A 22394-nucleotide genomic window follows, 5' to 3' on the forward strand; every position below is an offset into this window, starting at 1 on the left:
TGTCCGTGATTCAGCACTCTTCTCTCTCTCTGTTACTCCCAAGGCAATATTCCATGGTCATCTATAATTTCATATGACCTCAACCCCAGCTTCTCTGCCAAACTCTAGACTGTTTACTTGACATCAAACCATCAGCAAGTTCAGCCAACACTACTTTCAAGAATTCCCCAAGATTGCCACATTCTCTCCATTTCTCTTGTTGCCACACTAATCCAAGCCATCATGTTTACTTGTCTATACCATTGCAGTGGCCACTGAACGGGTCAGTAGGATTCCTCTCTTACCTCCCTACAGCAGCCAGAGTGATCTCTTAAAAATGAAATAGGGGGCACCTGGGTGGCTCAGTCGTTAAGTGTCTGCCTTCGGCTCAGGTCATGATCCCAGGGTCCTGGGATCGAGCCCCGCATCGGGCTCCCTGCTCCGCGGGAAGCCTGCTCCTCCCTCTCCCGCTCCCCCTGCTTGTGTTCCCTCTCTCGCTATGTCTCTCTGTGCCAAATAAATAAAATCTTTAAAAAAAAAAAAAATGAAATAGGACCACAGCCCTTTCTCTGCTTAAAATTTCTCTGGTGGATTTTTATCACATTCAGAATAAAATAGAAACTACTTCTTCTGGCTCATAAAATCTAATAAGATCTGGCCTCAGATTGCTCTTGATCTTATCTCCTGCCACCCTCCCCTCCCCTACACGTCTCCAGCCATACAGGCCCCATTTCCGTCCCTGGAACATGCCAAGCTCATTTCTGCCTTTGGGTGTTGGCACTGACTGTTCCCTTTCCTCTGATCTTTATATGGTTGGCAACTTCTTGTCATTAAGATCTGAGCTTAGATTTTGTAATTCTTAGCAACGCAACTATAAGAAAGATGAGTTATTCAAGTTCTCAAACCTGCTGTGTGCTTTCAACTGAATATAAACATGGGTAAGTTTTTTGTACTCTAAGTACTGCTTCAACATTTTTACTTTTGAAAATTATAAAATTCTTCTAGAATTTAAGTTTACTTCATTAAACTGTCACTTATCTGTGTGGCGGTAGCTACAAAGGCAAAAAAATAGAATCCTAGAAATTGTGTCTACCAGTGCCCAGGAAACCACATGAGACAATAATGCTTTGTTGCCAGATCTTGCTATGTGACTGTGGGCCAAGTGCCCCATCTTTGTGAACAGGGTCCGCCCCCCCACCCCCCATGAAGTAGACACAATCATCCCCTGGTAAGACAAGGAATGTACATCTGCATATGTGCATTTGTGTGTTTAATAACAAAATAATTAAATCTTTGTCTCAAATCTGTGCAGTAGTATTCCCTTTTCCACTCACCTGCGTGTGATCTTTTCTGGAAAAACAAACAATCAGGGATCGTTCTTGGTCACTGCTTCTGAAATTCTTTTTAAGCTTAGAGCCTGTTTATGCAATTCCTGTGAAAATAGATGTAAAAATATGGCTAGCTTCACAATAATTAATTGATGGAAAAATGATTCAGAAACAAGAGGTGAGGAGGCAGATGAGCAGTGAGGTGGGGGCGCATGGGCATTGAGGGTGGGGTAGTCCTACGCTGGCCTTGGTGGGACATCGGGTATCCCTGGCCTAGTAGATGCTAGTACAGTAAATCCTAGTAGCAAACCCTCCCACCCACCAGTCACTGGGCCAGTTGCAAAGGCTTACGTTTCCAATCACCCCCTGGAGTGCTCGAAAATTAATGAATGGCACAGCCATTATCTTTGCTGCTTCGTATTTTACAGCAAATGTCTCTTTAGCATGAAATTTGCTAGAGACAATTCACTTAGCACTTTTACCCACAATATTTTTATGTTATGTTAATAGCCTTTTAGCTTAATGCCTTTATGCCTTGCAAGCTGATTCTGGAACACATGAAGTGTCTTAAGTGAGGGATAGACGTATGGGGATCTAAACCTACTGAATGGAATTAGAGAGAAGGATCCTTTGAAAAGCAGTTCGGAGACAAAGCACCCACACCAACATTCAACAACAGAACTACTGCATTGGAGGCCATTATCCTCTTCCTGCTTGCTTGTGAGAGCACAAGTGAAATGAAGGGATCCTTACGTTTTTCTTGAATTTAGGAAGTACAGTAAACAAAAAGGTAAAGTAAACAATTGCCTTCGCAAGGAAAGAAGCAAGCAAGAAGTTATCCCAGGAGAATGCTATACTCTGGAAGGACACTGTGATAGATCTGGTGTGATAAACTGCTTCCCAAATAGTTCCCAGTGATTCCTGCCTCCTGGTCGTCACACCCTTTGGTAATAACCCTTCCCCTGAATATGGAACAAATCTAGTGACTTGCTTCTTATGAATAAAGTATGGGAAAAATGATGGAATGGCACTTCAGTATTCAGTTTAAAAGCTGTCACGTCTGTCTTGCACTTTCTCTTTCTGGCTTTTCTCAGCTTGCTAGCTCTCATGAGGTAAGCTGCCATGTTGTGAGCTGCCCTTTTTTGGAATGGCCCATTTGGCATGGAAGTGAAGGCAGCTAAAAGCTGTCAAGGAACTAGAGCCCTCAGTCCAACAACCCATGAAGAATCTGCCAACAACCATATGAGTGAGCTTAGAAATGGATCTTTCCCTGGCCAACACCAGGATTATAGCCCATGAGGGACCCTGTGGCAGAAGACCCAACTCAACCATGCCTGGACTCGAGACTCTCAGGAACTGTGAGATAATAAACATTTGTTGTTTTAAACCACTAAGTTTGGGGGTAATTTGTTACATGATGTTGGATAACTAATGTAACCCCTCAGCTCTAAACTACCAGAAGCACCCACCTGTGGTATGATTCATGCTTTACAGTCTTCAAGAATGAAAAGCACTCACATCTGTATATTTGAATAAGGAGTGAGATTCTGCAAAGTGCAAAACCTCTCTGAACATCTCTAGCAGGAAAAAACCCCAACTACCGCAAAACATTATTGCCAGGATGGCATAAAAGAAAGAACATATAGGCACAGGTTGTGCATTGAGATTGTCAATTATACACATTTGAGCAAATTATAACATTTCGCTGGGATTCCGTCCCTTCATGAAGAAGATGGTGATGGGGTTGGCTAGACTTAGCAAGAACTGCTAGCATTCTACGACACTGTGCTTTGAGGAACTCCGGAGGGCCCCACCCCAAAAGCTGGAAAGAGTGTCACTGAGAATTTGTTCCTTAATGCTTCTAGGGACTGTCCCTGAAATTATTACTTAAGGGGAGAAATTGCGAATGGTGAGACAGAGGAAATTCTACAGATACTTGTAAGAATGGTGCAGAGAGGTGGCGCCTTGCGTTGTTATGAAGCAGTTGAAGGGTCTTCCTGGCAGCCACAAAAAGAAGTGTTGTTGATTCCACCATTTTGAGGACCTGGTGGGCTTCCTCCTTTCTGATGTACGTGATCTCCACAGTAAGCCACGTCTCCCCTCTCACCGTGATTACAAGGGAGCTGAAGCAAACTCACGTTCAGCCATAGCCACTCTATTAAATGTTATGGTTCCCATATTTGTATTCTTTTTCCCTGTCCTCATTTTTCTTCTAGTTTATCATGTGCCCTCTGTTGCAGGCCAGCTCAAATCTTTCCAGAAAAAATTGGAGGCATTAATAAATATAACATACACAAACATACATGTTTGACTCACCCCTCCCCAATTGTGATGTTACAAACAGAAAGAGCAAATCTGGAAATATTCTTCTATCTTGAGTATTAATGTAAGGTCAGTTTGACTTTGGTGGGGACAAAGATTTAAATTAGCAGAATAACCGGTAAAATAGCATAAATCAGAAAAATTAAAGACAAACACAAATTGCAACAATATTTGTACCGTTTTTATTTGTAAAAATAACCATCTGAATGCATTTCCATAGTATATTACAGTTAAGTACTTCATTACATAATTAGCATTCAGTAGTTGAAAAAGTATTAAACTGTGCTTGAAAAGATTCAGATTGGTTCAAAGTCATTCACTGAACTAAAAGTCATTTTCCTCATTTTTACAGTCATGACATTTACCAGAGTCATTCAACTCCAATTTACATAAGAAAACATCACAGACAAAATCCCACTGAAAGCATCAAACCGTATTTTATGCTGTTACAAATATGTTATGCAAAATATAACACTGGCACCAGATTTGTATCATCGTGCTTTGCAAAGATATATTGCACATGCTAAAGCATAAAATATGTAGACAAAACTACCAAACAAAAGGTATTTGCATTGAATTTTTAGATCACTGCATAAGAAACGCATAGAATTACATTTTTACACACACTCAGATTGTCACTATCTTAAAACGCTTTTCCCCTACAACATTGACCTATGGTTTACAGTTTTGTAAGAAGAAAGCATTTTAGCACTGCAAAATTAAACATAATTCCTATAGAAAACTTCGGCATTTTCATTTTCATTTCAAAGCAGGTAAAGGGGAAATAGGAAAAAAGACACTTTATACATTCAAAGAAAGGCTGAAATGAAAACTCACTGGTATTATATTGCTCTGATAACACTCAAATGAAAAAAATACAAAACATTTCACAGAACATCTTCAGAATATACAAATATAAAAAGGCACTCTAACTTCATATTACAAGACAAATAAAGGGATGAGTTCTTCAACCAATCGCAACAGATAAGCAGACCAGGTTGCTCAACAGTACAAAGAATAGTGCAGCAAATCCATTTGATGTTCTTTTTCTAATTTCATAATAAAATAAAAAAAAATCAAGCAGCTGTTTACTGCCTAAAGTACCAAAACATACTATGGTGCCCTTGTAGTAGTGATAAATAGAAATCCCCTGAGCTTTTTACTGTAGAATCATAGCAGATTTTAGGCAATTTGGAGATAGTAATGTATTTACCAAGGATAGGCAGACACGGCGAATAGGTAAGTGCGATGAAACATGATCCCTGTGGCTATGGTTAGAATACAGTCTAAAAATAACACAGGTAAAAGCACTAAACAATCAAGACTCAGTTAAAAGCACAATGTTTTTTGTTTGTTCCTTGTTTTTTTGCTTAGAAAGCTACCTTGCAAATCTAGTTCTATTTCTAAGAGATGTACTTAAAACACACAGAACTCATAGTTTTTGAAGTCATTTCCTAAAGAAAAAAAATCTGGTCTTGGGGAATGGAGAAACAGTGAGAGAGTGGGAGAGAGATTTGATTTCATGAACAATTCACAGCGAGTGTGATTTCATTTTGTTCCTTTGTCCTCCTTCTTTCTATCAGGGAGACGGTGGGGGAAAGTCAAAATGCAGCTATGTGGAGAGAAATGTCCCATGGCCAGCACTGCTTTGCTGTCACCTTCCTTGTTCTCTGTGCTACTCTACAGGAAAACTGTGAACGTTGCTTCACCATTACAAGAGGACATTTCATTTCCTGCTTTACATGCCAGTGGAGCAAGATTTCCATTCACTTCTAGAAAAAGACACCACAGTATATCGTGCTTTTTTAGCGCTGGATCTCCCTTGCTTTTCAGTGTTTTGGTAAAGATAAGGTCGTTATTGCTCATTAGCAATTTATCTACCTTTTAAAAATTCATCTTCTCTAAATAAACAAAAAGGACAGAGGAAGGAAGGGGAACACAACACCAAGAATTTAAAAAAGCAATGTTGGTGGTGTCGAAAATTTCCAGTGAAATTATTACCAATTCTCTAAGTCCTTTGAACAAGTTCTCATTTGTGAAGAACCCAACGTGAGTTTTTAATTAAATCAGGATATTAAAAGAGTAAGATTAAAGTCTTTTACAGTTAGATGAAAAAGATAATACAGCATGTGTATTTGATCCAGATATGATAGAACACTGTTTTAAAAATATCTCACATACACTATAAAATAGAAATTTCCAGGGTTGAAAATGTAGCTGATTATAAAATGCCAGAGTCCTGACAACATGTTTCTCTCCTGTTTCTTCCTCAAGTGGAAAACAGCACTTGAGCTGGTGATTTCTATTTCCTCTCCTGGTACATGTGCTCACACACTGACATCATTTCCCACTAGGTTACTGGGACCATGAGCTTTTCAGTGTGTTCAGAATAATTTCTGTAATTTCTGTAAATTTCTTTGGGCCACCTTTGTGCATATGACCCACCACACACCTCAGTTCTCATGTTGCAGAAGAGCATAAGGACGGCGGTGTCCCCTGAGCTCTCCAGGCTGGCTACAGACCGTCAGAGTAAATTCTGTAATTTCTGTAAATTTCTTTGGGCCACCTTTGTGCATATGACCCACCACACACCTCAGTTCTCATCTTGCAGAAGAGCATAAGGATGGCAGTGTCCCCTAAGCTGTCCAGGCTGGCTCAGACCGGGGCTGAGAAAGGGATGTTGTACACCTCTCCAAGAGACGTGGAAGAACCTGAGGGTCAGCTGGAAACCTTAGCAGTGGAAATGCTGGGCTTGGCCCCGGGACGGCCAGCTAGCCCGGTGAGGGTCCTGCGTGCTTTTCTGCTTTTGTGTTATTCCAAGTAAGACACACAGCACTTAAAACAGAGAACAAACAATGGATGTTTCCTCGGCCTTTGTTTCATTTCAAATAAATATAAGCACATTTACATCAAAAGTATATGAACATTTTCTCTAGTTTGGCAACAAAATAAGTCTTGGTCAACATGTCATGGTACAAATGTTAAGCCATCAACTAGAAATCTGTGTCATAAGAAATATAAAACACAACAAAGACTGTTACACAAAAAGATTACATTTTAATTCCATAGAAAAGCTACTTCAGTTCTCACTTCCATTTTGAAGGAAAGCAATTTAAATTCTTCCATTCCAGACTGAAGCATTTTGGTCCTCATGTATAGCTGGTTGATGAACTACAGCCATATATATATATATATAAATATACATATGTGTGTGTATGTATGTGCATAATGTTTAAAGAGTCTCATTCTTCTTTTTGTACAGCTATTCCAGGTGCAGAACGGGGTCCATTTGACCTAGAAGCTTTGGCAGAGGGAGTAGACACAGTATTCACTAAGTTGAGTTGATCATCAAGCGACTATCAATTGGCTTTAATTTCCACATCACCCATTTCTACCTTCTGCTTTGCACCTTGTTTCCTTTTGTCATCACACTTCCCTCACTTGGCATGACCTTGACTGAGAAGCTCATTCAACACTTTACTACTGATGAACAATGCTGATGGTTCTGATGTTTTTAAAAAGTTAGCATTCTGATTTGAGGATTAACAAATAAATAAATAAAGGGTGGTCTCATATTAAATTTGCATATGTTTCAAAGTTCTGGTGCAATACAACTTTTCACCTAAAACGTTATTAGATAGATTTGGATTCAATCAACCAGGTGAAAAATTAGCCACAGGCTTGTTACAGGGAGTACTGGGGGCCGTACTTGTGTTAAATGAAAAAAAGCAACTTCAATTTTTAGTGAATTTTTCCATTCATCTGGCAACTTCCATAAAAATCCTTGGAAAGAAGTTCTGGATATTTAAGTGCTTACTATAGAGAGGATATGCATAATTGGACTCCCTTAAAAAGATTATTACAGGCATCATTTCTGAAGATGAACACCTTTACCTTTGGCTTTTAGTGAGGAAGTAAACATCAAAGTGAGAAGAGGTTTGAGGCAATTCCTATCCACCCTTTCCCTCCCCTCCCAGGGGACATGAATGTCACATGGATATACTTCTGAGAACTCACTGCTGAGTGAGTAAATGAAAAAAAAATTCTTTCTAGAGAACAGCTCCCTCTCAACTGCATCATGCCAAAAGAAAAAGAATCAAATGCATTTTTTTACTTCTTACTTAAAATGAGAGGTAGACTTGCACAGAAGTATCTCAGATCTAAGGAAAACATGAAAACAAAAATCAGGGCCTATCTATGTGAGTGCCTTGCCCTACAGTCTAGTTGCCCTCCCTGGGTTTGGTTAATTCCTTTTCCACTGGCTTCTGGAAGCCCAGGCCCATAATAATACTCGAACACAACATAAACCTGGAATTCACGTTTCTTTCCCTTCTTCCAATATGGGTGATCAAGGAAAAGCTGCTACAGTCCAAAGTCAAAAGGTTTCGGAATCAGAGTCATTTTCATTGTACCCATCCTCTGAGCCTACGTTGTTACTGCACAGGCTGACCATGCTACCCAGATTGGAGAGGGTCGTCCTGCTCAAATTGTCTTTTTTAAAACAAACGAAGTTGACAGCCGTCATTGTACTGGAAGGAGAAAAAGGCATCATGGTAGCCAAAATGAGGGCCAGGCAGTCAGCCACGTCTTTGTTAGGAGCGCAAGCCAGGGCCGGGGTATGACCTGGGCGTAAATGCAGACAAGGCAGTGGTTAGTCCAGGAAATCCAAAGGCGGCGTGAGCATTCCACAGTACATCTCATACAACCTTACACGCGGAGATGTATGTTGAGTTAGAAATCATGCCAGGCAAAAACAGGAGTTACTTCCCACAAGTCATGCTAGGGGTCAGGCAAGAGGGAACTGGGAGGGGGAGACATTTTATGAAGGGGTTTTGGTTTTGGTTTTCCAGTTTACATGACAACAAGCACTATGTTATCCAAAGTTAGGAGAATTCTAGTCTTCATCTAATAAACAGAGACACAAGGGGGCAGGGGTGGGACACAACTCCACAAAACAAAAACAAAAACAACCCAGCAACAGGACAACCACAGAGGTGTTTCCACTTGAGAGCAAACGCACACATGCGCCTCAGGCTTGGGCCAGAGCTCTCATTCTGAGAACAATGACTTTCCATAGTAGGTAACTGCGTGTCAGATTAGAAAAGATGTCGAAAACCAGATGTCTGTAGATGTGACTGACGCAGTTTTGTTGCTTTACATATGTTTATATAAAGTATATACCAATTCACTTGTTCTAGGAAAATGGAATCATCTGAGCAGATCAGACAGGAAAGCACTGATGGTTTGTGATTTAAAATTTACTATCATTTAAGTGAAATTTAACAGAATTTTTAAAAATAGCACACCGACCGACCGAAGTCCCAAAGTCCAACTATGACAGGTGTAGGAAAATGGCTGTACAGTCCTGTCATTCTCTACCATTTAGACTCGATGGGTCCTATCCAGAAGAGAAAACTGTCTTGACACATGAAACATGTGCAGGGGGACGTAGATACATTCTTCGACTTCATTACTACTCTTATCCAACCTTTATTCTACTGACCTGAAAGGGTTAGCCTAGCTCCTCTGCTGGCAAAGTTCCTACTACCTCTCACTCATTTATTCAGAGGAAGTGGCTCAATAAAACTCAACATTTTGTCAAGTTCTATCAACACTTGGCCTAGTTTCTGCCCCTCCCCCACCCCAACAGATCACTCCTCTCTCTAGTACAAAAACAAGTAAGAATAGACAGGTATCTTAACATTCCATGCCACAGAGGTCATTGACGAGTAAAGGATTTATGAGTGTAGTGCTGTACAAAACTGCCCCAAATTGTTCCCAGGCCTTTGGGATACAGCTGAGCTCTCAGAAAGGCCTCAGTTCCACTGACCCAGGGCTCTCCTTCCCGGGGTTGCTATTGGCAGGAAAAGCCTCGGATGCAGCAGGCTTACAATGGAGAAAGACAAAACTAATTTATTTTGAGCTCTTTGGGTCATTCTGAAGAAAAATTGTGCACTTCTGCATGCCAACCCTAAGATATATAATAGCCATAAGAGGGTGAGGGAAGGAGAGGAGGGACAACCAAGGAGATGAGGTAACAGAACTTTCTGTGCCTCCTAGATGAGTCGGGTTGGGGACAGAGTGGGGTACATGCTAGGATAAACGGGGCTGCAAAACAAAAACTAATAGGAATTAGCTAATGATGTCATATGGCTAATGCTTACTTCTGAGAAATAGGCATGGGCTGCTAGTTCCAATACCTGTAATAAGCAGTTAATTGAGTTAAGTTAATGATACTTTAATTAAATGCCACAATTAATGCCACATTTAAAAAATTACACCATTCATAAATATCCAGAAGTTCATCTTTTGCTCCCCACAGTTAATAGGCATTGTGCTTAAAATGGTAGTTTCACACAATTCTGTTATTCATTAGCTTTCCAAATTTCTTCGGAAGCAGAGTAGAAAGCTTCTGTTCAGAGTTAGTTCATTTAGAAAAGGAAGGTTACATAGATCAGGAGAAGCTTTCAAGCCTAGAAAGTCATTAAAAAATTGTACTCATGTTCCCCAAATATCCATACTGAGAATATGAGTTTTGATCTCTTCTTTAAAAAAAAAAAAAAAAAAAAAAAAGGTTTGATCTCAGAATGAACTGAAATACAAAGACCTAGGTTTTCTTTGAGCCCTTGAGCATGCACTAATGACATGTATAGTCTCTAACTCTTCAGCGAATGCAGTTCGAATTCTGAATGCCTGTCTGCCAACTTTTCAGTGTGTCTGAAGCAGCTGAGCCACCACGCTGCAGAGTTAGAGACCAGCTGCTGGCGTTACATGCAGAATGGAAGGCACTGGTGGGCTACAGGTGGACTATGTGTTTTACAAAGACAGACAGGACAAATTATCCCCATTTGATTTCGCACACACAGAAACTTCCAAGGGGGAGAGAATTCTTACTGCCTTTTTACTGAGCTCCTATCATTCTCATTTTCCTCTGGCTTCAGAGCACAGGGGAGGTACCTGCGGTAATTGCCTAGTTTTTCCACTTACCATTTTCATCCACAGCAAGTACACAGGCCCCTTTGGCCAACAACTCCTCAACTACCACCTTCAAGCCATTTCGTGCAGCAACATGGAGGGGTCTGAAAGAAGACAACACCCAGCGTCAACCATGATACATATTTGTGTGAGGAATGTGTCATTTGGGGGAGCTGCACTGCTAAAAGGAAGGAAATACTTAAGAATCTATAAGGAGTACATGAATATTTTTATATTCTTTTAATAAAAATATTTGTTGACCAGATCTTTTCCAGGTGCTAATGATCCAACTGTTCTTCCATGTTGGCCCAGATTTCTCTACAGATATGACAAATATTCTGCATCTCAAACAACCTCAATGACAACAGATAGGAAGTGAGAAAAAGAACGTAAGCTCCAGTGTGTTTTCTAGAAGGCTCTTTATCCCTTGCTTTCTATTCCAGCATTTGAATCACAGATATGACAAATATTCTGCATCTCAAACAACCTCAATGACAACAGATAGGAAGTGAGAAAAAGAACGTAAGCTCCAGTGTGTTTTCTAGAAGGCTCTTTACCCCTTGCTTTCTATTCCAGCATTTGAATCACTGTTTCACACAGTCCATCAACATGACTGGTGTTAATATCACCCATATATATTTGTCTTGAACCTCCTTGTTATTACTAAATGCACTAAATGATATTTTGTTGAATTTAGAATACCTTAAATGTCAAACCCAGTATATTCATTTCTGCTATATATTTCTTAAGAAACTTGACGGAAAAAAAATCCTAATATTCCTTTGTCCTTAAATGCATAGGTAATTTACTAAAATGGAAAACAAATCAGCTTTTAGGTCTTTCACGCTGAAGATTACACTGAATTATATTAAAATATAATTAAGACAAACTGCTTAGAAACTCTTCAAACATATTCTGGGAATGTGATTTATAAAGCTGTCATTTTCCAGTAAGAATACATAATGCTAATATTATATTACAAAATTGTATGACGGCATAACAAAATAAAGATTCTAACTAAAAGTGGTTAGCTCGGTCAGCATCTGTAGGTATGTGACTATAAACTTCGTGAAGGAGAAGGCAGGTCTGTGTCTTTCACCACTGTATTCTCCAGTGCATAGCACACTCTTAGAATTTGTTGAATAAATGACTATGAATCTGGGTCCAAATCAAACTTTAGAAGTCACACTTACGTCTGCAGTGCATTATTTTTTGCATTAATAAGGCTCTCGTCTTGTATCTTGTCAAGTATTAACAAGGCACATTTTTCATGACCCTAATAAAGAAAAAAAATGGTAAGAAACACGGGACAGAAACAGAGAAAAGCTCCTGAAAAATTACTTCATTGTGCTTTTAAATTTAAAATGAACATCATCTGCCCAAAAACATTTTTTTAATTAAAAAAAAATTTTTTTAAAGATTTTATTAATTTATTTGTCAGAGAGAGAGAGAGAGACAAAGCACAACCAGGGGGAGCAGGAAATAGAGGAAGAAGCAGGCCCCCTGCTGAACAAGGAGCCCGATGCAGGACTCGATCCCAGGACTGTCGGATCATGACCTGAGTCGAAGGCAGACACTTAACCGACTGAGCCACCCAGGTGTCCCTGCCTAAAAACATTTTTAAGGCAACTTTCTGAGTAATTCTTTTTTCTTCTAAATAGCAAATGGTTGAAGGACCCTAGCCTCTCAAAGATTCTGCAGAAGGTCTATTAGGACTTGATTAATGTAAACCTGATCTAAAGTATTAATATTTCTAAGGCAACTGAAGCAGTAATGTTGAGAGAGCTGAAGCAGGTGCTAGCTCAGCAAGGTCAGCTGGCAGAGAGTAGAATTAGGAGCATCCTTTAAATCTGTCAACAATGTTTTTTAACATATGTCAAGTTCCATCTCCTTCCTCAAGCCTTCAATGACCACTTCACTGATCCATCTACCCTTGAAATTTCTGTTACATCTGTTATCGGTATCACTTATCACCATGTACTGCCTTACACTGGGAAGAGACTCTTTCAGGAAAGTTCATTCTTTTCTTCCTCAACCAGGGGAAGATATCCTTGTATCTTAAAAGAGATGGTTGATAATTAAAAAAAAAAAAAAAATCAACTGAAAAGTCAGAGACCCTTTCACAATTTCAGGCCTATGCTCTGTTAAGGGGTCATGGTTTCCCAAACGCTTGCTACTCAGTGTGGTCCACAGACCAGCAACATCAGCTTAACCTGGAAGTTAGAAACGTTGAATCTCAGGCCCCACTTTAGACCAGCATTTTCACAAGAGCCTCTGGTGATTTATTTGCACAATAAATTGTGCAACCGCTGAAAGGAACAGTCAAAGCATCTGGTACAACAGACAACACCTTTAATACTGTCACCATGTTGAAATAAACCACCACTGGCGCTAACTGAAATCACCCTATAACGCCTTATAAGGGAGCCCCTGAAATGTAATTTCAGAAATGTCCATGGAGTTTTCATTCTCATGCACTGCTGGTGGAGTGTAAACGGTTGTGATCTTATTAGAGGCCCATTTGGGCTTAAAAATGTTCATAGCTTTAGACTCAATAATTTTACACTAAGGAATTTATCTTAAAGGAATGAGCAAGAATTCTTTAAAAAAAATTCTCTACAATTAGTAGCATCTATAGTAGCATATATTTGAAAACAAGCACATGTCTAACAATTGGGGATGAGTGGAATAAAGGATGGCACATTCCTAAGGTAGAAAACCACATATCTTCTAAAACACGATACAGGGGCGCCTGGGTGGCTCAGTCGTTAAGCGTCTGCCTTCGGCTCAGGTCATGATCCCGGGTCCTGGGATCGAGCCCCGCATCGGATTCCCTGCTCCGCAGGAAGCCTGCTTCTCCCTCTCCCACTCCCCCTGCTTGTGTTCCTGCTCTCGCTGTCTCTCTCTCTGTGTCAAATAAATAAATAAAATAAAAGAACTAAAATAAATAAATAAATAAAACACGATACAATTTGATATCTAAAAGAAAGATATTCATGGGGGGCCTGGGTGACTCAGTCGGTTAAGCTCGGACTCTTGATTTTGGCTCTGGTCATCATCTCATGGTCTCATAGGATTGAGCCCCGCATCAGGCTCTGCACTCAATGGGGCGTCTGCTTGAAGATTCTCTCCCTCTGCCCCTCCTCCCCACTCTCTCTCTCTCTGTCTGTCTAAAATAAACAAATAAATCTTTAAAAAAGATTCATAAGATATGATTCAGTAACAAAAGCAGGTTTTAAGCTTTTTAAACATTATGATCTCACTTTTGTAAAATTGTATATTTATTATTATGTATCATTGTCTTTTACAGAAGCAGGAATCTTGAGCTACATGTGAACATAATGCTACTAAAAAAACAAAAAAACAAAAAACCTCGAACACGTTCCTTGCATTGAACTATGCACCAGAAAAAGAAGGGCCAAGGGTAGACATGCACATGAACACACTTATTTGCCTCAAAGGAGAGTATTTTTTTGGCTGTGTTATTACAATGTCTTCAAATGGAACAAAATGAAAACAAGTGGACCTGTTTATATTTTAGAAGCCACATAACTAAGGTCCTAAGCTGTGTTTAAAGCCAAGTTGATGTGGTACTGCACCCCCTGGAGACAGACTGCATAAGAATGCAGGTGGCAAATGCCATGAAAAGCATATCCTCACCAACCCCTACGTGGGTCTTGCCCTGTGCTTCTTCCCCTTCCATTCTGCTTACAGTTGACAACACCCTGGGAAAACGCTCATCTTAATTAAGAGCCATGATACACACTTCTGAGATAGCATGTCAGTGGTATGAGTATGATTACAACACTAAGTAACACTGTTTCAAATTCATTTACATACTTTGCTACTAGCCAAATGTAAGGGTGTGTTCAAGTCTTTATCCTTTACAGTCAGATCAGCCTGGGCACTGTTCACCAAAACATCTATAGAAAAAGCCAAAAGAGAGTTACTTAGACGACAGGCTAACTCCAATAACACATTCAAATTAGTATGATGACATCATCATATTTGATGTTTTTGAAGAAAAAAGGAAAAATTTATTGCCATATTTTTCTATTGAAATCCAAGGTCTATAGATGTTCATTTTAATCGTCTTTGTAGTTTTGTTATTTCCAGGTCAAATAATTCTGTTGCTATATTCGGTCTCTAAATGTTGAGATTTTTCACTGCACAAAGATTGGCTCACTTTGACAAGGTCCACCAATCATCCAGTGACAGGGGACTGAAGACAATTAGCAAGCAGAATCGATTGGCCTTTTTTACATGCATATACCAAGAGAACAACCGATTTCCCGGTTTCACGTTACTCCGGTGTGGGCTGGGCATGAGCGCGAAGCCCACCAGTCTAGCACGTACCCACGGCGCCCGCCTGCCCGTTCTCGGCAGCCATCATCAGCGCGGTCTTCCCTGAATCGTCTGCTGCGTTCACTTCAGCACTGTGTCTCAGAAGAAGCTGCAAGCACTCCACGTGATCAGCAAATGCTGCCGCGTGAAGGGGTGTCCTAATGATTTAAAACAAACAGGATTTTAGCTTCCCTTCAACGTAACACACGCTCTTCCTGTATACGCCTGAGAGACTTGGGCACAGTGTCATCTTAAGGATTTAAACCTTCTCAGTTTACAGAGATAACAACGAGGCCCTCTCTAAAGTCCATTGGGATGGACACTGAACACCCCCTAGATTTGGAGGGGGCTTAAGTGGTGGCTCTGATAATAAAATTAGCATCTTTACTTACCCTTTGATGTTGAGTTCCAGTGACTTCTCATCTTTGATAAAGGTACTTTCAGAATTGGGGCACCTGGCTGGCTCAGTCAGTACAGCTCATGACTCTTGAACTCAGGGTTCTGAGTTCGAGCCCCACACTGGGTGTAGAGATTACTTTAAAAAGACACTTTCAAAACTAAGCCTTAAATTTGTAGATAATTGGCTATTTAAATAATAAAAAAGCCCCCACTGTCTATGGGTAGTTGATTTTTCTAGGAGCACAATTTGTATTATTTATCAAAATTAAAAATTAAATCTAAAACTTCATCTCCTAGACATACTTGGTCATGTGAACAGATACATATATTATACTGTTCACTGAACCACTCTTTGAAATAGTAAAATATTAGAAACAACCTAAATGTTCTTCAATAGAAGGCAGGCTGATTAAGTGTCTATCCATTCAATGAAGTAATATCCAGCTTTAAAAAGAATATGGTAAATCTATATAGTCTGGTATGAAAAGTTCTCCAAGATACACTAAAAGCAGAGCATTGCAATAGAATTCTCCCATTTGCATAAAAAGAACAAAAGCATCTATCTTCATATATGTTTGTAGCTATGTACAGAAAATATTGGGGAAAATATAAAAATTTCAAAAGAATAGTTTAAGGTGGCTTTCCCGATGGAAGAGGCTGGGGCTTCTGGGCTAAGAGTAATTTCTCCTAATTATATACTCTTTATTATATTTAATTTTTAAAAGACATGCTTTTAGAGGTGCCTGGCTGGTTCAGTAGGTAGAGCATGTGACTCTTGATCTCAGGGTTGTGAGCTTGAGCCCCATGTTGGGTATAGAGATTACTTAAACAAAATCACTTAAAAACATAAAAACCATGCTTTTATGTTACTTTTTCAATTAAAAAATAATAAATGTTTGGCTATTTGCAACCACAAAGCAGAGACTAAGATTGATCAAGACATGAGGCATGACATCTTAGCATCACTTACCTGCCTTTGTCATCTCTGCAATTGACAATACTGGAATCTATGGCCCCCAGTAGCAATGATGCACAATTCTCATGATCATTTATTCTAAAGTGAAAATAGATTTTACATTTAAAAATTTTACATTTAAAAAAAAATTTTACATTTTTAAAAAATTATATATCCCTTCCTACTCCATCTTCCTATCACTGTATATTTAACAATCTGACACATTTAAAAATGTCTGATGCAAATATCTGTGGTTTATGTTCTTGTTCAAATAATTCAAGAAGACAATTTAGGTCATACAAATAAACTTTACTTAACACTTCATGAGGCAGGCAGTCTTCACTCTCAAGAGTCTGAAGAACTGCTTGCTTCATGAAGTGTTAAGTAAAATTTCTATCACCTAATCTGTCTTCTTCAATCATCTGAACAGTTTTGGTGATGAGGGTGGGATTCGAAGCTGACTACTCAACAGCCTACAGGAGGAGACACAGAGATAAGGCACTTGCCGAACCCTCTGAGTTCACTGTTGCCAAGGGCTAAGGGTGAGTCACTCTTGGATTTGAGGTCTGTTCCTTTGTGTGCAACTCTCTAAGCTAAACAAACTTTATCCAAAACTTTTTAAAGGAAAAGGGTTTATTGAAGTTCCCAGAAAGATTCTGTGATCCAGGAAAGGCTCTGGGACAGCTATAGTGGGAGTCCACAGCAGGTAGCAGCCTCTAAAAGACTAACAGGGACCTTGAAGTAAGTCCATAGCATTAACCACTGGGAGACTTGCAGAAATAAATTAAGACAAAAATACAGACTGTTTTGACCAATGGCACATTAATATCTATGTAGGTGTGAACTGGACGATTAAAAGCCATTAGGGCATCCACCATTGTAAAGAAAGCTTGTGGAGAGTAATAGATCTATTGTTAATGAGAATCTCAGAAGCCAAAGCCACAAAATTGATGGGCATAGGTTGAGCACTCAAAAGCCGCTAGAGTACTCATCACATAAATCTAAGACTCTTGTAATAGGATAAGTTGGTTATGGAACAGGTTCGATTGACACTAGGTCACTCACCAACCTCAACAAAATTTCCATGCAACAAGCAAGGTACACTGTAAAACACCACACAAATCCCAAACCCAGTGGCACATCTCTCTTAGGTACTCATCTGGCTCCAAGAGACTCAACGCTTAGCTAAAGAAACTTGAGATCCTCAAGTTTCAAAGAATTGAGCACTCTGCCTTCCAGCACAGTTGCTTATTTTCTGTCTACAAACTGTGATCCTAGATGCTATAGATACCTACAAAAATGGCAAAATATTACTTAGACAACCCAGAATTACAATGGCCAGCATGGGGAATGTTCTAGTTAGATAAGATCGTTCATTTAAGGAGTACACTTGAAAGCAAGGGTTCCCAAATCAACAAACAGAATGGGATACCTATTTTAATTGGTGTGCAGAAGCTTCCAAAAAGCTTGAAGATTCCAAAAGGGCTTCATTGAAAGATTCATTGCCAAGGCTAATGAAAAATTAAAGACACAAGAGGTACCGAAAACTAAGACTGTAAGACTGATATGACTCCTACTACTGCCCTCTATCCTCCTTTACCTGAGTACTCAAGAGTCTATTAATCCTCTATCTGAACTGCCTTCCCACCGTGAAGGGGGCTACAGGATCAGAAACAAGTCTTCAAAGTCAGTGGCCTTATTGCAGCAACTGCTACAAGGCCAGAAACCCAAAACAACACCTGCCCCCCCCCCCCCCCATCAAAACACTGGCTCAGAAATCGGTGTCTCATTTGCAATCTATCAGGACATTGGCAAAAAGACTGTCCCAGAAGGTTTTGTGCAAATCCTCTGATAGCAGCTCAAATGCCCCCATATATATCCTCCAAGGAGGGCCCCTATACAGGCCCCTTCCAGTGTTGACGAGACACCAAAGGATTCTCCAATAAACTGCTACCAGTCATTCTAACAGTTAAGGGGAAGTAAAATTAAAGTTAATGGAAAAATCTTGCCGAATTCTGGTAGATCCAGGGCAATACTCTCTACTTTAAACTCCATTCACTCCAGAGCCTGCAGACGGGACCTGGGAAAACCGGCATGAGCAGGCAAAGGGTGAGAATTCTTACCGGATTCACTTTTCCTGGTCTCTGTGGTGGCCGATCAAGGGGGAAAGGTATACTTTCATGTTGTCCCTTCCTTTCCAAATTCAAACTCTTGTGAATTTGGTTTTGAAGTATCCATTGGTTATTGATCCTTTTCTCTCCCAGGGACTGCTATTGCCTTCCTGTTTGTCCTAAATCCTTTATTTTACCTATCTTTGGGAGGTAGCTCTGGATCTTGGGACAGTAGTATCTTTTGCACCATCTTTGGGGGCATCTTGCATTCATGGGTTGTTCAATATTGCCAGGAATAGTTACTGTTTGTCCTGGTTGAAACTTGACAAGATATTTGAAAGCCTTTTTTTTTTTCTTTTTTAAAAGTAGCTTTATGGTTGGTCAAAAGCTGGCCAAATAGGAAGCTGATATTCAGAACCTAATAGTAACTTTCTTTAGGCCTTCCCAGTAAGCTAAAATGAAACTATGTACCTGGGGTGAGGGAATGGGGTGGGGGCATTCCAAATACAAAGAGCTCTAAATCTAGAACAAAGGAATAATTTGATTTTTACCTTAGCTGAAGGAAGATCTCCTTGATATAAAGAAGCAAATTAAAGATAATGTAGTTGGATGAGTGGGACAGCCCCCCTTTTTTAAGGAATTAAAATCAACTCTCCTTGCCTTACAAATTGAGTTTTTATTTTTTATTCATTTTTTAAAAAGATTTTATTTATTTATTTGACAGAGAGAGACAGCACAAGCAGGGGGAGCGGCAGGCAGAGGGAGAGCAGGCTCCCCACTGAGCAGGGAGCCCAATGAGGGGATCATGACCTGAGCTAAAGGCAGACGCTTAATGACTGAGCCACCCAGGCGTCCCACAAATTGAGTTTTTAAAGAACAGAAAAAGCTCGCCTATCCTTTTTACCAATCCCCAAACCTCTCTTATTCATCTGAAAAGGCTTGTAGGTATTGTAAAATTCTTCTTGGAGGATTTTGCATTCCTTCCCTCTGCCTTTGAGATGTACCTGGTCTTCTCTAGGAACTAGTATCTAGGCCATTTCTTTGAGCACATTTCAGGGAGATAATTCTTATCAGAAAAAAGAAAAAAAAAGAACGACTATTTGGAAACTAGGGAAATAAAAAATCTTAAGTCTCTGATATGTGGAATTGTTGAATCTCTGTATTGTACACCTGAAATGAATATAACACTGTATGTTAACTAACTGGAATATAAATAAAAATTAAAAAAAACTATATATTAACTATACTGTAATTTAAAAAAATTTGAAAATCTGAAGTTTTCTCAATTTTAGTAAAAAGTTTAAGCCATCTGAGCAGGTAACCTTAACTTATTCCATCTGCCAGAAACACAATCTGGATCTGTGGTTGTTGTTGTTGTTATTGCTGTTGTTGTTTAATAAACTAGTGAGTTTTGCATTATCATACCTGTTTAAAAGCTAAAATTTAAAAACAAAAGTTAGGGCGCCTGGGTGGCTCAGTTGGTTAAGCAACCGCCTTCAGCTCAGGTCATGATCCTGGAGTCCCGGGATTGAGTCCCGCATCGGACTTCCCGCTTGGCAGGGAGTCTACTTCTTCCTCTGACCCACCCCCTCTCATGCTCTGTCTCATTCTTTCTCTCTCAAATAAGTAAATAAAATCTTTAAAAATAAAATAAAATAAAAACAAAAGTTATTAAGATTTCTGTTCGTGTCCATCTATATCTGTATGTATATGTACGTACATTATGTTTATTTCTATCTCCAGATGGTATTGCCAAAATTAATTGTAAAGAGCTCTATTTAATTGGCTTAATGAACATTAAGCACTTGGGGCGCCTGGGTAGCTCAGTCAGTTAAGCGTCCAACTCTTGGTTTTGGCTCAAGTCATGATCTCAGGGTTATGAGACTAAGCCCCTGTGTGGGCCTACTTCAGATTCTCTCTTTCCCTCTCTCTGTACCCCTCCCCAATAAATAAAAATAAAATAATATAATAATAAAAAGAACATTAAGCACTTATATAAGCCAAGTATATTCTCAGAAATATAGCAACTAACCCAAATGTTTTTCGGGTTCACACGATCTGGGTTTATCTTTGGTAAACAAGGACTAGTTTTAGGTTGGTCAGTTTAATTAAAACAGGCACATCTTCAGAGTTATCAGCATTTATAATGCAGACATAAAACTTTTATTCTACCTAGGTTTACTAAAAATCGAATAAGCTCATGTTATCACTGTTACAGAATTTGTCAGCCAGAAAGATAATTTAAGATGATGGTTAGCTGTTTCATATCTCATGAAATTTTCATGAGTGATCTAAACATAATTATTAAAAATAAGTAAATTAAATAGATGTAAGTAAGATAAAAGTTTATAAGTAAAGTTTTCAACAGTAATTATGCTTTATGGTATACTTAAAAATAGTTTCCAAAATGTTTTTGGTAACCTGAAACCTTAGTTAAGCTGAGATACATTAAATGATGGATATTCATTGACTTCTAGATCATTTCCAATTAATATAAAACTCTGAAACATTATTACTGTACATAGATTTATCCACTTTTGGCTTCCTTTGACAGAGGAACTACAGATATTTGGCTCCATTAGTAAACATGTTTTGTACCACATTGAAATATGTATTATAAGGAAGAATATACTCCTAGAAATTATGAAATTTATTTATGAATTTGCCAATCCACAGAATGCTAATGTAACTGACAACCCACTATTGCTTACTTCTTAGTTTCCACTAGGAATTAAGGATTCTAGGGGTTAAGAATTTTAATCAATTAAAACTATTTACAAATAATAAGGGTGGGGCACCTGGGTGGCTCAACTGTTAAGTGTCTGCCTTCAGCTCAGGTCATGATCCCAGGGTCCTGGGATTGAGCCCCGCATCGCATCGGGCTCCCTGCTAGGCAGGGAGCCTCCTTTCCCTCTCCCACTCTCCCTGCTTGTGTTCCCTCTCTCGCTCTCTTTCTGTCAAATAAATAAAATCTTTAAAAAAAAAAAAAGAAATAATAAGGGTGAAAGAAAATAACTGTAAGAAAAGTAGGTAATAAAAGTAGAATGTGTATTTTTTTTTGGATAAGGAAAGTTATGAAAGACATGATTTTTGTTTGTTTTATTTTTTTGGTAAGAAAAAAGAGAAAGTAATTTTGTCCTAAAGTAAAATGACTGTTTTTTCTGGAATGTGAAAGAGGGAAAAATTAGGACAAAATCTGAATGGATATAAAAAGCTGTAAAAGGTCTGTGGAAAAGGAATCTTGGAAAAGGAATTCTCTGTGGTCAAGCTGGCTAAGATTGGGATGGATTTACTTAAGCTTTAAAAAAATGAGTTTTAATATCAAAAGTACACTAGTGCAAAATTAGAATTTGGTTTTTCTCTGTTAAAGGAACAAAGGGTTTTTTTCTTAGATTACTGATCTGCTCTTAATAAGAAACTGTAAATAAAGGTTTTTGGTGTTTTTTTTTAACCTTTTAAGTAATCTTCCTGAAAAGCAGAGATTTCATGTCTTACCAAAATAATTTACTGTGCTTTAGGCTATCTTTATCAAGTCTTTAATTACTTAAGAAAACCCAGTCTTCTTAGTATTAAAAGAGCTAAGGAGGTTTTTTGGTTTGTTTCTTAAGCCACTACTATCTGTATTTATCTTTATTAGCTATATCACTTTGGTTAAATGGATAACTAAGTACTGTTGCACAGTGACCTATGATCCTATTCGACTAGGTGTTTTAAAATCTTTTGATATTTTTGACAAATAAATAAATGCATAAGTTGGTCAACAGGCCAACTGGCTTAAAGAAGTATCCTCTCTTCGGGATTATTTCTTAACTTCTGTGAATCTAGTTGGTTTGGTTCATGGGGACCCTGGTTCAGGAATGTCCTGTAAACCTTAGGAATACTTTTACTATTAATAATTATCTTCCTGGTCTGTTGCTTCCTAGTCTGTTGTTCTCTCAAGGGTTTTTTTTTAATTAATTAATTAATTTATTTATTTATTTA

General features: G+C 38.9%; 1 protein-coding gene across 8 annotated transcripts in view; it reads right to left on the reverse strand.

The window, feature by feature from the left end:
• Positions 1-3799: 3799 nt before the first annotated feature.
• Positions 3800-22394, reverse strand: part of ANKRD44 (ankyrin repeat domain 44) — a 319631-nt gene continuing 301036 nt past the window's right edge. For 2 of the 8 annotated variants that reach the window (XM_064586861.1, XM_045868301.3), the window contains exons 23-29: positions 16318-16401; positions 14961-15106; positions 14445-14527; positions 11798-11880; positions 10617-10708; positions 9794-9829; positions 3800-8252 (exon numbers count right to left, since the gene is read on the reverse strand). In XM_064586861.1, coding sequence (XP_064442931.1) covers positions 8005-8252; positions 9794-9829; positions 10617-10708; positions 11798-11880; positions 14445-14527; positions 14961-15106; positions 16318-16401 — 772 coding nt within the window. In that variant the 3' untranslated portion in view covers positions 3800-8004. The remainder of the gene's footprint in view (positions 8253-9793; positions 9830-10616; positions 10709-11797; positions 11881-14444; positions 14528-14960; positions 15107-16317; positions 16402-22394) is intronic. The other 6 variants (XM_045868305.3, XM_045868306.3, XM_045868302.3 and 3 more) reach the window with 4 other exon arrangements.

This window comes from Mirounga angustirostris, unplaced genomic scaffold, assembly GCF_029215605.1.
Source record: "Mirounga angustirostris isolate CCGP_5_RB_7025 unplaced genomic scaffold, mMirAng1.0.hap1 SCAF_3, whole genome shotgun sequence".
NCBI classification, from domain to species: Eukaryota; Metazoa; Chordata; class Mammalia; order Carnivora; family Phocidae; genus Mirounga; species Mirounga angustirostris.